This window comes from Chrysochloris asiatica, unplaced genomic scaffold, assembly GCF_000296735.1.
Source record: "Chrysochloris asiatica unplaced genomic scaffold, ChrAsi1.0 scaffold00054, whole genome shotgun sequence".
NCBI lineage: Eukaryota > Metazoa > Chordata > Mammalia > Afrosoricida > Chrysochloridae > Chrysochloris > Chrysochloris asiatica.
The window spans coordinates 10,677,431-10,691,308 of NW_006408572.1; the positions used below are offsets into that span (position 1 = coordinate 10,677,431).

General features: G+C 45.0%; 1 protein-coding gene across 1 annotated transcript in view; it reads right to left on the reverse strand.

The window, feature by feature from the left end:
* Positions 1-13,878, reverse strand: part of PIK3R6 (phosphoinositide-3-kinase, regulatory subunit 6) — a 60,753-nt gene that overhangs the window by 3,022 nt on the left and 43,853 nt on the right. The window contains exons 14-17 of the mRNA XM_006863505.1: positions 9,425-9,515; positions 8,507-8,577; positions 7,932-8,022; positions 5,162-5,268 (exon numbers count right to left, since the gene is read on the reverse strand). Of these exons, the coding sequence (XP_006863567.1) occupies positions 5,162-5,268; positions 7,932-8,022; positions 8,507-8,577; positions 9,425-9,515 (360 nt within the window). The remainder of the gene's footprint in view (positions 1-5,161; positions 5,269-7,931; positions 8,023-8,506; positions 8,578-9,424; positions 9,516-13,878) is intronic.

Here is a 13,878-nt window from a genome sequence, read left to right on the forward strand (position 1 = left end):
ACTTGGCTGTTAACCAAAAGACTGGCTGTTCAAATCCACCAAAAGGCACCTAGAAAGAAAGGCCTGGCAACCTACTTCTGAAAAATCATAGCCCCTGAAAACCCTATGGAACACAGTTCTACTTTGACACACATGGGGCTCCATGAACTGGAATCGACTTCAAGGTAGCTGGAGGAGGAGGTGGTAGGCAACGGCAAGTCTGGAACCAGAACCACCTTTGACTCCGGGGCTCTGGACCAGGGCGTTGATTTTCTGTTAGGTTTTGGTGAGATGTTGACTCCAGCTGGTGAGATGGTGTCAAGTTCTTCCTGGTGGGCAGACTGAGATGCCGAGAAATTGAGTGTGCAGGAGTCATGGTGTGTGTGTGCTGGAGAGAGGAGGAGGGGCGGGAGGTTGGGCCAGGTTCTGGATTTCCAACTCAGCGCTCTTTTCTTGATTCCCTTTACTCTTCTTTTTCAACTTTTTATTGTGAACGGGGTGAAGGTTTACAGAGCAAATGAGTTTTCTATTCAACAATTCACACATGTTTTTTTCAATGTAATGTCACCTGCCCCATTTCCCCCTGTAGTTTCCATGTGCAGTCCCTTCCTGCCTTCTGAGCTTGGTCCTTGGGCAAATGCTGCCCTTTTGATCTCTTGTGCTGATTATTCTAAGGAGTGAGTTATTGTTACACTAGTTCTTAATGTTATTGTTCACTTTATAGACCTGTCTGTTGTTTGCTGGAGTTTTGGTGTGGCTCTGTGCGTTAAGCACTGGATGGCTACCACAAAGTCAGTACTTCAAACCCATCAGTCGCTCCTTGGAAACCATATACAGGGTCGCTATAAGTTGGAACCAACTGGACAGCGCTGAAGGACAACATTGTTTGGCTGAAAACTGAATCCCAAGGGTGAGTTCAGTTCCAGGCTTGAAGGGTGACTAAGGCCATAGTCTCCGAGGTTCCACCAGTCTCTAAGCTACCAGGAAGTCTGGTCTTCCTTATGATATTGTGTTTCGTTCCACATTTTTCTCCCTTTCTATTCAGGCCCTTCTAATGGGCAGTCGCTAGTGATAACTGGACACCATCTAGTTCTGCTGGTCTCAGAGTTATGGAAGCTGAAGTCCACTGGACTAATTGTTTCTTCATTCCTCTTTGTTCCAGACAAACTTAGTTCCAATAGTTGCACCTTAGATGGCCTCTCGCAAATTTCTAAGACCCCAGTTTTTTCTCACCAAAGTAGGATGTAGAACATTGTCTTTGTTGATGCTGTTATGCCAACTGATCTTGGTGTTCCCTAAGACCTTCCCTGAAGGTGCTTAGTTATAGTAAGATTTCATAACTTTGCCCTCACCTGTATTCATGGATATAATTTCAGCATAGGTAAATACATATGTAGCAATATCCTCTGTCAAATCTACATCTATTGATGGATAGAGTGCCATTCTCCTTCCCACTATCTAGGTACCACTCAGTGCTCCTTCTACAGCGGCAGGTGGCTCTGGTGTTTCCCAGGGCATCTGGGCCTCCATGGCCCTGCCCACAGAACTGGTCTCTCTCTCGAGCCTCAGAACCTTCCTACCTCCCTGCAGCGTTGCTGTTGTTAAGCACCCTCTAGTTGGTTCCAACTCATAGCAACCCTATATAGGGTTTCCAAGGAGTGGCTGGTGGATTTGAACTGCCAACCTTGCAGTTGAATACTTATCCTACAACACTACCTACATCATGACTCCAGTGTAGGCCTCTTCTTTCCCCTTTGTGATTGATACTCCCAGACACACTCTACCTCCCTGGCTTTGGGTCTTGGATTTCGGTCTTTAGGTGAAGCCCAAAGCCCCGATTCTACTGTTCCCTCTTCCTTTTCCTTTACTGTCTAAGTCAAGCTTCCAGTCCTGCCAAGGTACTATTTTTGCTGACACAGTGCCTTTGCCCATGCTACTGTCTGAGCAGGGGACAGCCTTCACTCACCGCAACCTCTCCCTGCTGCTCAGTGTCCACCATCTGATTCATTTGGATAGAACATGTGCACTGACCCACCTGGAGTTCCAAGAGGAAAACACCCAAAGCAACAGTCAAACGTCTGCCACAGAGTGGATTCCGGTTCATAGCCACCCTATGTGAATTACTCCTTAGAGTTTCCAACACAGTAAATCTTTATGGGAGCAGACAGCTGCATCTTTCTCCCGAGGTTAGAACTGCCGACCTTGCCATTAGCAGTCCAGCACTTAACCCACAGCATCACTTGGGCTCCTCAAAGGTAAGCCAGGCTACCAGAATTTCACCGTCAGAAAATTAGTGCAGGGATAGAAGAGAACTTGCTTGGGTGATAAGTTTAGATTTTCAAAAAGCCTCTGACCAGGTTGTTAAAAAAAACTGTTATAAGGAACCAACTTTGAAAGAGGAAACACAACAGAAGGGTGAATGGGTCCACTTTGGAGCTTAAAGTTTTAATACCTTGTTGTCCTATATAGGAGGAGTCCCTGGTATAGTGTGCCAACAGTTAATACACTCAGCTGCTAGTCAAAAGGATAGAGGTTCAAGTTCATTCAGAGGTGCCTTGAGAGAAAGGTCTGCAGAGCTGCTTCTGAGAAATGAGTCATTGAAAACCCTAGAGCGCAGTTCTACTCCAAACACACATGGAGTCAGAATTGACAACAACTGGCACCGGCCCTATGTTGTTGTTGCTAAGTACCACTGAGTTTGGTTCTAATTCATAATGACCCTCTATAGGGTTTCCAAGGAGCAACTGGTGGATTTGAACTGCCAACCTGCAGTTAGCCTTCCAGTGGTTATAGCACCACACCCCCTACTGTAGATTTCTCAGCCAATCAGAGCTCTCCTACAGTGCCTAGCCTACCTCAGGAAATGTGAGCTTATAGTTCAGATGGGAGGATGGACTAGAGACATGCATCTATTGAGTTCCTACGATGTGCCAGACACCACAGTGAGTGCTGAGGAGATCAGGGATGAAGACGAACTAGTCACATATAAAGATCTTGTCATGAAAATGATCCATGGCTGCGGCCCGGTGTTCTATGGGTACACAGAGGTGAGATACCTAGCTCACAGGGGTGGAAACAGGCTAGGTAGAATGTGGAAGGAAGGAGGAGCATTGGGAAAGTTCTCCCAGGGGAGATGACACTTGAGTTTCATCTTGAAGGATGAGTAGGAGTTAGACAAAGAAAATGAGGAAGAGGAAGGAAGGCTGATTGAACAAGATGAGCAGAGGGTCAGAGGTGAACTGCCGGAACTATCCAAACAGACTATGGCTATGGTGAGCCCGTGTGTGGGAGTCGAGTACAACTATACTCTCTAGGGTTTCAATGGAAGAGTTTTCATCAGGCCTTTCTTTCAAGGTGGGAGCTCTGGTAGCATAGTGGTTATGTATTGGGCTCTGAACCTTAAGGTCAGCAGTTCGAAACTACCAGCTGTTCCACGGGAGAAAGATGAGACTTTCTGCTCCCATAAAGATTTACAGCCTCGGAAACCCTGTACAGGGTCACTATGAGTCAGAACTGACTCCACGGCACATAACCACCACTTGGTTGGACTCAACCTTCCAACATTTTGGTTAGTGGCCAGGCGTGTTAACTATTTGCACCACCCAGAGATTCCACTGGGACTGTGAACACTCCAAACATCATGGAGTAAAGGGCCTGCAGGGGGTGGCTGGAGTTGTGGATGAGAGGAAAAGGAACCAAAGTGCACAACAGCTACCATTCTGCCATGGAGCTGGGGAATGATAGAGAGGTATAAAGAGACTTGGCGAGTTCTGTTTTAGAAAGATCACTTGGGTGGAGTTGTGAAAGGTGGGCTTCAGGAGAATAGGAATGGTGTCAGGGAGACCAGATGAGAGGAGATTGCATTTGTTCAGAAAGGGAATGGATGAGGGTCTAGACCTAGAGTGACCAAATTGTCTCGATTTGCCTGGCACGTTCCTGGTTTTAGCACCAAAAAGTTCATGCCCCAGGAAGTTCCTGAGTTCCATGCAAACGGGGATGATTACTTAACCTAGCTAGACCCAAAGAAGAAGGGCAGAGAGGAAGGGAGAGATCTGAGATGTATTTGAGAGAGAAAACCAGCAGGCCATGGAGAAGTGAAGAGAGTAGGCAGTTAATTCCCAGGTTCCTGGAGGACGTGGCTGGTTGATGATGGAGCTATTGAGACGAACATAGAGGAGGAGGGGGTGAAATCAAAACAACCACTAACACGTATGTGGCTCTGACATGCCAACCGCTCTCCTAAGAGCAGCACATACCACAATCATTGAATCCTTACAACAACCAGATGGCATGTCATTTCCCCATTTTACAGTTAATGAAATGGTATAACTCGCCTAAAGTCACTGCACTGGCAAATGGGAAAGCCAAGATCTGAACCCCGGCAGTCTGTCTCTAGAGAGCTCTTAACTATTTTTAAAAGACACTGGCTTTAGTGTTGACTTGAGTTTGGGATATTGTGGGACTTCCAACTCAGGCTAAAGTAGTTGAACCGATGTTCTCCGATGTAAACTATCACTCAATGCACAATAAAAGCTTTTTTTTTTTTTTTAAGGAAAAAAAAAAAGATTTACAGCCTCGGAAGCCCTATACCAGGTTGCTATGAGTCAGAACCAACCCAAGAGCACGCTACCACCACCACACAGTAAATATTTAATGACATAATAGCATATTTGATGACATGCACAAGTACATTTTTGTATAGTAGTGATGGCGGTGTGTCGGGGAGTTGGTTTCAATTCATAGTGACCTTGTATAGGCTGAAAATCTTTACAGGAGCAGAAAGCCCGGTTTTCTCCTGAGGAGAAATGAGGTTGAAAGAGTTGGTTTGATACAGTCAAAGGTTGAATGGTTGTATGGTATAGAGTGATAACAGGATGTCCGTACATTTTATTGTCATCTGGTTATGTCTCAGGACTTCAGCTAAATGGTCAGCAGGTGGAGGCCAAGGCTCTAACTTGTCTAGTACCTTATTCAAATGGTCCGTGTTCAATATTTCAGACTATCAGGAAAGCAGGTTCTTTCTGATAGGAAGACCCACTTCTATAGCAAAAGGCTCAGGAAGGCTTAGAAGTCATTTCTTCTCTGAACCTCCTCTGACATGGGTTGCCAGTGACCTCCCCTGTTTACACATCTCCAGTTCCCATCTGACCATCCCCCCTTTTCCTTTCTTCCCAGAACTCACCGAGAAGGACCTTCCTGCTAAGTTGGAGGATTTGACAACCTCTGTGACATTGACATTCAGGCATGTGTGGTTTGTAGCAGTTCGAGGAGAGTGGGTGGGTCCTGAAATCAGGCAGAGGAGATGGGGAGGGGGTAGGTTTGAATGGGCCACCAGGGAAGCTGGGGAGTTGGAGCTTCTTGATCCTCAGAAGACTTTCATGAAGATATTTTTTATATCCCTCACCCCATCTCAATCCACTTCCCTACTCTGCTCAGCCCCTCTTCCTGATTCTGCTTGGCCACAGTCAGTGTGGATGATCTGGTACCTTTCAGATCACCTCTCTTCCTGGAGAACCCACAAAGTTTCTGTATATCAAAGCAACTACCACCAATACTTTCTTTATTGTAAAGACTCTACCCAGTCTTTAGTGGAAGAAAGTTCTGCTGAACTTCCTCACAACTATGGGACAAGTAAAACTAGCCCAGGGTTTTATTTACAACAGAGGTGCCAAGGGAGTGTTGGAGGGGATTAGAATCAACAGGCTGAGGATGTTTCCCTGACTTTCTCAAAGTGTACAATGTCTCAAACACTGTTATTGGGTGATGGTTCCCAGGAGGGGGGATTCTGGCAATGCCATGCCAATTCTGGTGGAATTCTGGGATGGAAAATGAATTAGAGTGGTGGTGGCCAGGTTGAGAGTCTTGTGAAGGAAATAGGAGAAATGCAATTTAAAATATAAAAGCTGACATTTGTTGTTTATTATACATACTTAAAGGAGTACCTTTTATTATCCTCATTTCAGAAATAAAGAAACAGAGAGGTCACAAGTAACTTGCCCAACATCACACAGATACTGAATGGCAAAGCTGGGATTTGAACCCTGCCAATCTGACTCTAAGGAGCTCTGGTAGTGTAGAGGTTACGAGTCGGGCTGTAACCTCAAGGTCGGCAGTTTGAAACTACCAGTGGTTCCATGGGAGAAAGATGAGGCTTTCTGCTCCCGTAAAGATTTACAGCCTCGGAAACCATATGCAGGGTTTCTATGAATTGGAACCGACTCCACGGCACATCACCACCACCACCAATCTGGCTCTGGAGTCCTGGTGTGGTGCTGTGTGGGTTAATGCTCTGGATTGCAAGGTCTGGTTGAACTGCAAGGTTGATGGTTCAAGCCTACCAGCAGCAACTCAGAAACTATAGGGTCGCTCTGGTTCGGAAATGACTCGATGGCACTTAACAATAACAATCCAACTCTAGAATCTGTCCTCTTAACCCACTGCTCTATAATCACCTCTGAGTTAAGTGATTTCCAGAATGGCAAGTCTCCCTTTGTGATGGTGGTGTGGGTGTGGTTAAGTGCCGTTGAGTTGGTTCCAATTCATAGAGACCCTGTATAGGATTTCCCAGGAGCAGCTGGTGGCTTTGAATTGCAACCTTGTGATTCACAGTCCAGTGCTGATCCTACAGCGTCACACCAGAAGGCCTTTGTGGTGTTTGTTGTTGTTGTTGTTGTTATGTGCCGTGGAGTCGGTTCCGACTCAAAGCGACCCTGTACAGGGTTTCCGAGGCTGTACATCTTTATGGGGGCCGAAAGTCTCATCTTTCTCCTGCGGAACAGCTAGTAGTTTCAAACTACTGACCCTGAGGTTCACAGCCTGATTCGTAACCACTATGCTACCGGCACATCCACAAATCAGGAATTGATAAACTCAATAGATATCTCTTGAGCTTTGCTTTTGTACCAGATGTAAGGTAATTTAAGAGCTATGATGCCCACAGGAGAATCCCCGTGCATTATAGGCAGAGCAGTGTCTTCAGCAGAGGGCCAGATAATTATGTTTGGTTGGATGAGAGTGAATGGATCAGAGATGGCTTTCTCCTGGGCATGCTAATGTGCATTTTCATTTTCATTTTGGAATATTCCAAATGCATCTATTTGTGTGCGGGGGGAGGGGAAGGGCTGGTGGTGGTAATATAAAATAGCACTTCATTTAGTCAGCAAATGTTTACTATGTAGCTGAATGTTTACTGAGAAGATGGATGTTTATTGAGGTGAACAAGCTAGGTCCTTCCTGAGTGGACTATATTCTACAAGTATCTGTAGGTAGCATCCCTTGGGTCTCCTCTATTGAGATTTGAACTCACGGTGGAGGTAGCGTGGCAGTGGGGAAAAGCCTGGAATCTTGTGTGAGGTGGCCTGGGTTTGAATCCTGACTCTGATTCTTACTTACATTGTGACTGGGGGTAAATCAATCTCTCCGCTGCCGTTTCCAGTAAAACACTGCTCATACTAATACTATCTGATGGAGTTCATATGCTTAAACAAGTGAATATGGTTAACCTGCTTAAAATAGTCCCTGACCTCTGGTAAATATGAGCCCCCGTTGTTTTCATTATTCCAGGAAACCAGAAGTCACAAACTCCAGAACCCCCAGAGCCCAGTCGAGTTGGGGAATTAGGAGAAATGTGTCTTCTGTGAACCGGATAATAGCTATCCCATGAGAGATGACACTCAAAATAAAAACAATTTTCACAAAATGCAACAAACTCTACAGGTCCAATTCAGAGGCACAAGCCCACCCATAACCCGTTTGTGGGACCCATCCACCTTTCAGCTTGAAAATCCAATCAGTCGGCAGAAGCCAATCCGTAAGGGAGCCCACCCTGTTTCCCGGGTTGTGTGAGCAGTCTGAGGGCGGAGACATGGAAGGCCTCCTCCTGATGGTCACCCATTTCTGGCCACTGGATGCCCCACCTTCTCCCCCTCTCTGCTCTTTCCCCGGCCCCTCACCTTCAGTGTCATTAGACGGAATGGCCTTCAGGACCAGCCCAGTGGCCCGCAGGGAAACAGTGACCTCTCGTGCCCGGTGGCTGAGCAGGGCCTGGGGAGGGAGAGATGTAGGGATAGATGGGGTCTGTATGACAGCTGCCCCCACCCCCCAGGACATCCTTACATCAATAGTGTGTATTTCTTTGCCATGATTCCTGCCCCTACCCTGCGAGTTTTGTCTGTGTCCCTAGAGCCCAGTAAGGGGTCAGCTGATGCAGGCTTAGCGCATTCCTAGCCCCAGACAGCATCTTCAGCCTAGATCTCCTGTGAGGTAAGTTCAAACATCTGACCTGTTAGTAAGGGAGCAATGGCACATCTCTCTTGTCCTTTACCACAGACCACCTCCTTGTCTGTACATAGGGCAATCAAACCCATTCATGTCTGTAAAACTTTCTGTAGACCAGGGCTCTCTGGAGACAGCTTCAAGAGAAGTGGCATGAAGTTCCTTTGGCTCTATCTGCATCCCCTTCTTCCACTCAGCTGTCCCTCCTGGCTACCTCCTGACTAGGCCCATGCACACCAACTTGAGCACTGACCTTTTGGTAGCAAATGGAGAGCTCAGCCCCTTGACCCTCAGCCATGCCTCTCCTCTTGGGTGAAAAACCATCTGAGAGAAGATGAAAACAAACAGAACAACCCATTACTATAGAGTCAGTTCAAACTCAGGGTCACCCTATGTGTGTGAGAGTAGAACGGCACTCCACAGGTTTTACAATGATCTTTCTTGCCAGGCCTTTCTTCCATGGTGCTTCTCAGTGGATTCGAACTGCCAACCTTTTGGTTAGTAGCCAAGCACATTAACAATTTGTGTCACCTTGTTACTTTTAGGTACCATTGAATCAGCTCTGAGTCATAGCAAATCTATGTACAATGAAACGAAACATTTGCCCAGTCCTGCCCCATCCTCCTACGTTTATCATTCCTGCATTTATCTCCTTTGTTGTACTGTGTCAGTACAAGAATCTCGTTGAGGGTCTTCTTCTTTTTGGCTGACCCTCTACTTTACCAAGCATGATGTCCTTCTCCAGGGACTGGGCCTTCTTGATAACATGTCCAGAGTACATGAGATGAAGTTTCTCCATCCTCACTTATAAGGAACTTTCTGGCTGTACGTCTTCCAGCACAGACTGTCCTTCTGACAGCCCACGGTATATTTAACATTCTTCTCCAACACCACCCCTTCCACCTGGCTTCCCTATCTCTTCAAGATCTGAGTTGAGCAGTTGGATTCTCATGTTCTGTCTCCCTGAAAGGAAAACAGCACTCAGCAGCCTGGCTTCCTTTTGGTCTGGGAGAACCTGGGGGATTGCTGAGGGCAGCTCGAGTATTCAGCAGGGGTATAGGATAGGGCAGGGTGGCTGTCAGAAGGTGAGCAGTGGAAGAATTCTCTGGAAAAGGGTCTTGGGCAAAGCTGAGTCTGGGCGAGATTTGGAAGAAGGAAACTGGGTGCTCACCTTTGGGGAATCTGGACTCTTGGATCTTCACCTTCAACTCAGTGAGGAAAACATCCTCAGCAGGGCCCTGGCTCAGATCACTGAAGAAGATCTGGAGAGAGGAAGTTTTTAGAAGAGCATAATGTTCAAAGCAGACCTCTATTTATTTATTTTCAACTAGTTTAGCCAAACTATTGTTTGAATCTGTTTCCTTAAGAGAGAATGCAGCCCTCCTCTCCCAGTAGCCCATGGGTGTAGATAGTGGGAGATAGTGCTTATAGCCAGGTTGGTTTCGTTCCCTATTCATTCTGCCAATATTAGATTCTAAGCTTCATAAAATGATTACCTGGTTCTGGCTCTATCCATATAGTTAGCATAGTATGAAATACGTACAAGTGGTGGAATAAACTACGAAAGAAAACCTAAATTACGGGTAGTCACTACTGTCTAAATGGGTGTGTGTGGTGGTGGTGGTGGGGGAAGCCAAGGACAACATTCCCATAAGGGGAGGAGTACATAAATAGAATGTCTTATAGACACTGGCAAGGAGCCCGTGTAGGATAAACATTGGGCAGCTAACCGCAAGGTTAAAACCCACCAGCTGCTCCGTGGGAAAAAGATGAGGTTTTCTGCTTCTATAAAGATTTATAGTCTCAGGAACCCTACATAGGGTCTCTATGAGTCAGAATCGGCTCAATGGCAGTGGGTTTGGTCTTTTGGTGTAGACACTGGCAGGGGAGGGCAGAGAGGTGAAAGCTGGAGAGGAGAAAGTAAATGGTTTGGGTTATGCACAGAAAAGCCACTGAGGGCAGGGCTGGGGAGAGCCGTTTGCTCTCAGTGAGAGGTTGTGGAGATTTGGCAGGGAGGGCTGGCCCCTGATGGCCCAGAGAAGAGGCATGGTTGGTGGGAGGATAAAGGACATCAGAACAATATGGGTGAGGATTTTTTTTTTTTAGAACAGGGTGCAAGGACTAGGAAGCAGTCCCTGAAAGCTGGGAGGTGGTCTAGTGCTAACAATGTTTCTTGGCATTCTGTTGACTATGAGCAATTTCACAGAATGCCAACAGTAGGCCAGGCCTCTCTGTGAAGATGAAGACAAAAAATCAGACCACTCCACAATGCTGTCCAAACACCATGAACACTGTGCAAACTCCCCTCACCCTCATCCTCCTAGCCAGGCAAGCATGAGTGTCTGCTCACATCTCTAACCTTTGAGACCAGGGTAACTGAACTACCCAGTCACAAGAATTCACCACTTACTGAGAGTCTCCAAGCCAGAGCAAAGTCCTGCTCTTTTGGCCCCTCCCCCAAATTACCTAGGATCTCAGATCCTACTTTAAGTCCTTTCTTTTCATTTGATTTATAAGTTTTATGTATTCTGTTGTGGCTGTTGAGAATATATGTAACAAAACACACAGCAATTCAACAGTTTCTATGTGTGCTCTATAGTGACACTGAATACATTCTTTGAGTTGTGGAACTATTCTCATTCTCCTTCTCTGAGTTTTCTTCCCAATTAACAGAAATTCACTGCCTCCGAAAGTTTCTATCGCATCATTTGAGTTCCTATTGTCAATTTAGCAATGATAGTTCTTAGAAGAGCATAATGTTCAAAGCAGACCTCTATTTATTTATTTTTAACTAGTTAAGCCACACTATTGTTGGATTTTTAAGAAGACTTCAGGAAATATTTATGTTTTAAGGTTTAAAGATTAGTCTGGGGTCTATGTGACTTTGAAATTCTCTTCTGTACTTTCCCCCTTTTGATCAGGATTCTTCTATGATTTTTTTTTTGACCATGAGATTTTTATACAGCATTTCAGCAGAAATTTGCTCTTTTACAACGATATCCCCATAGTTAATCACAACAGCAAAAACATCTTTGCACACCCTTATTACATGTATCGATATACCTACAAGGCTAAAACCCTATGCTAATTTACTGGTTTTCTCCCCATGCGATAACATATGTTTTCCAGTGCCTTCCCTAAATATTTCATTTTGTTTCATTTGCAGTTTTGACTTTAACTTTTCTTCTTATTCTTTTTAAACTGCTTGCCCCGTCACCCAAGTTAACTCTCTTGTCTTTGCTACATGCCATCTAGTTGGTTCTCACTCATAGCAACCTTGTATAGGGTTTCTGAGGAATGACTTGGTGAGTTTGAATCAATTACCTTAGGGTTCAAACCAACATTCCTACGAAATTTTTGATCAAAATGGTTTGCACACTTTTCAGTAATGGCAACAGGGCACCACCCCATTCTGGTTTCATGGCAAAGGAGGCAGTTGTTCACGGAGGTAATTAGCCACATATTCCACATCCTCCTCCTATTCCTGACTCTCTTCCTTCCTCTGTTGTTCCAGGTGAATAAAGACCAATTGCTTTGTCTTGGATGGCTGCTTGCAAGCTTATAAGGCCTTAGGCACTATGCCATATTAAGTCATGAAGATTAAGGTACTCCTGACCCAAGCCATGGTATTTTCAGTAACCTCATATGCATGCGAAAGCTGGACAGTCCATAAAGAAAATTGTAGAAGAATTGATGCCTTTGAGTAATGGCGTTGGAGGAGAATATTGAAAGTACCATGTACTGCCAAAAGAACCAACAGATCTGTGTTGGAAGAAGTGCAACCAGAGTGTTCCGTGGAGGCCAGGATGGCCAAACTTTGTCTCTCATACTTCGGACATATTGTCAGGAAGGACCAGTCACTGGAGAAGGATATCATGTTTGGTAAGATGGAGGGTCAGAGAAAAAGAGGAAGACCTCCAGCGAGGTGGATTGACAAAGTGGCATCATCAATGGGCTCAAGCATGGCAACAATTGTGAGGTTGGCCCAGGATCGGGCAGTGTTTCGTTCTGTTGTGCATAAGGTCGCTATGAGTCAGTACCGACTTGATGGCACCTAACAACAATAACACTTTCTTCCACCACCCATCTGCCGTTTTATTGTACTGTGGTTGCTATGATGTTGAAAGCTATGCTACCAATATTGTAAAACAGTACCAGCAGGGCACCCACTGTGGACAGGTCTTAGTGATGCTTCCACATTAAAGCAGACTAGAAAGACTTTAAAAAATTAGCAATGAAAGAACTGCGGATCACAACAGAATATGATCCAATATAGTCCTGGAAGATCAGCCCTCTAGGTTGGGAGGCAACTATGCAACGGCCACAATAATGGATTCAATAACCATGAACTTGGTGCAGGACCAGGCAGTGTTTCAATAGTTGGAGACAACTGGATGGAATTTAACAACACCACTGTGTTACTGTAATATGCCTCATGGTTGCCATGGTGAGTGTTTTTCCTCACTGTAATAAATCAGTAGAACACACCTTGTTCAGCTTTGGATGTGCCCCTGGGAATGGTGACTGCTGATTACCTTTGACTCCTTGTGGACATGTGACCCATTTCCTTGGTCACAGTGATTAGTGAAGGGATAAGTGCTTACCTCAATTCTGGATCTTTTTCTTGAGCTATTGGAATCCACTGAGGCTAGCAAACTAGAAAAATGTAGACCCAGAAGTGCTGGTTGCCATCTTGTCACAATGAGGAAAAAGCCTATGTAAGGGGAGCAACTCAGAGCCATAGACAGAAGACTGATGAAGAGAGAGAAGAAAGACACCAAGCCCTAATGGCATTGTGCTTTCAAAGCCAGATTTTCTCAAGCCACTCAACCTGGACGTTTTCAACAATGTTAGCCAATAGATTTTCTTATGCCCATTTTTAGGATTCCTCTTACTTGTAACAAAATAACCCTCGTGACTACAAACTAGAACTGGAGAAGTTGGCTGAGTCCCAGTAAGGTGGCCGTGGGCTGGTAGCCTTCACAACTGGATGAATAAGCAACATTTTCATAAAGAAAATATTGAACTTGTCAAGGACTTTATTTTACCTGGATCTACAAACACCCATGGAAATAGCAGTCATGAAATCAAACGACGTATTACATTGGGAAAATCTGTTACAAAAGGCCTCTTTAAAGGATTAAGAAGCAAAGATGTCACTTTGAAGCCTAAAGTATACCTGACCCAAGCCAAGCCATGGTATTTTCTTTCTTTTTTTTTTTTAATAAATGTTTTACTGTGAATTGTGTGATAGTTTACATGGGAGAACATTAGTTTTACATTCATTCTATCATACATGGTTTCATTGCCCAAGCCACGGTATTTCAGTCACCTCATCTGTATGTGAAAGCTGGACAATAAATAAGGAAGACCAAAGAAGAATTGATGCATGTGCTTTATGCTGTTACTGAAGAATATTGACTATGCCACGCATGGGGCTTCCAGAAAAATGAACAAATCTGTCTTGGAAGAAAAGGCCAGCATGCTACTTAGAGGTAAGGATGGCCAGACTTTGTCTCACATACTTTGGACATGTTATCAGAAGGGTCCAGTCCCTGAAGAAAGATTTCATACTTGGTTGTTGGTGTTGTTATCTAGTGCCATCAAGTCAGTTCCAACTCATAG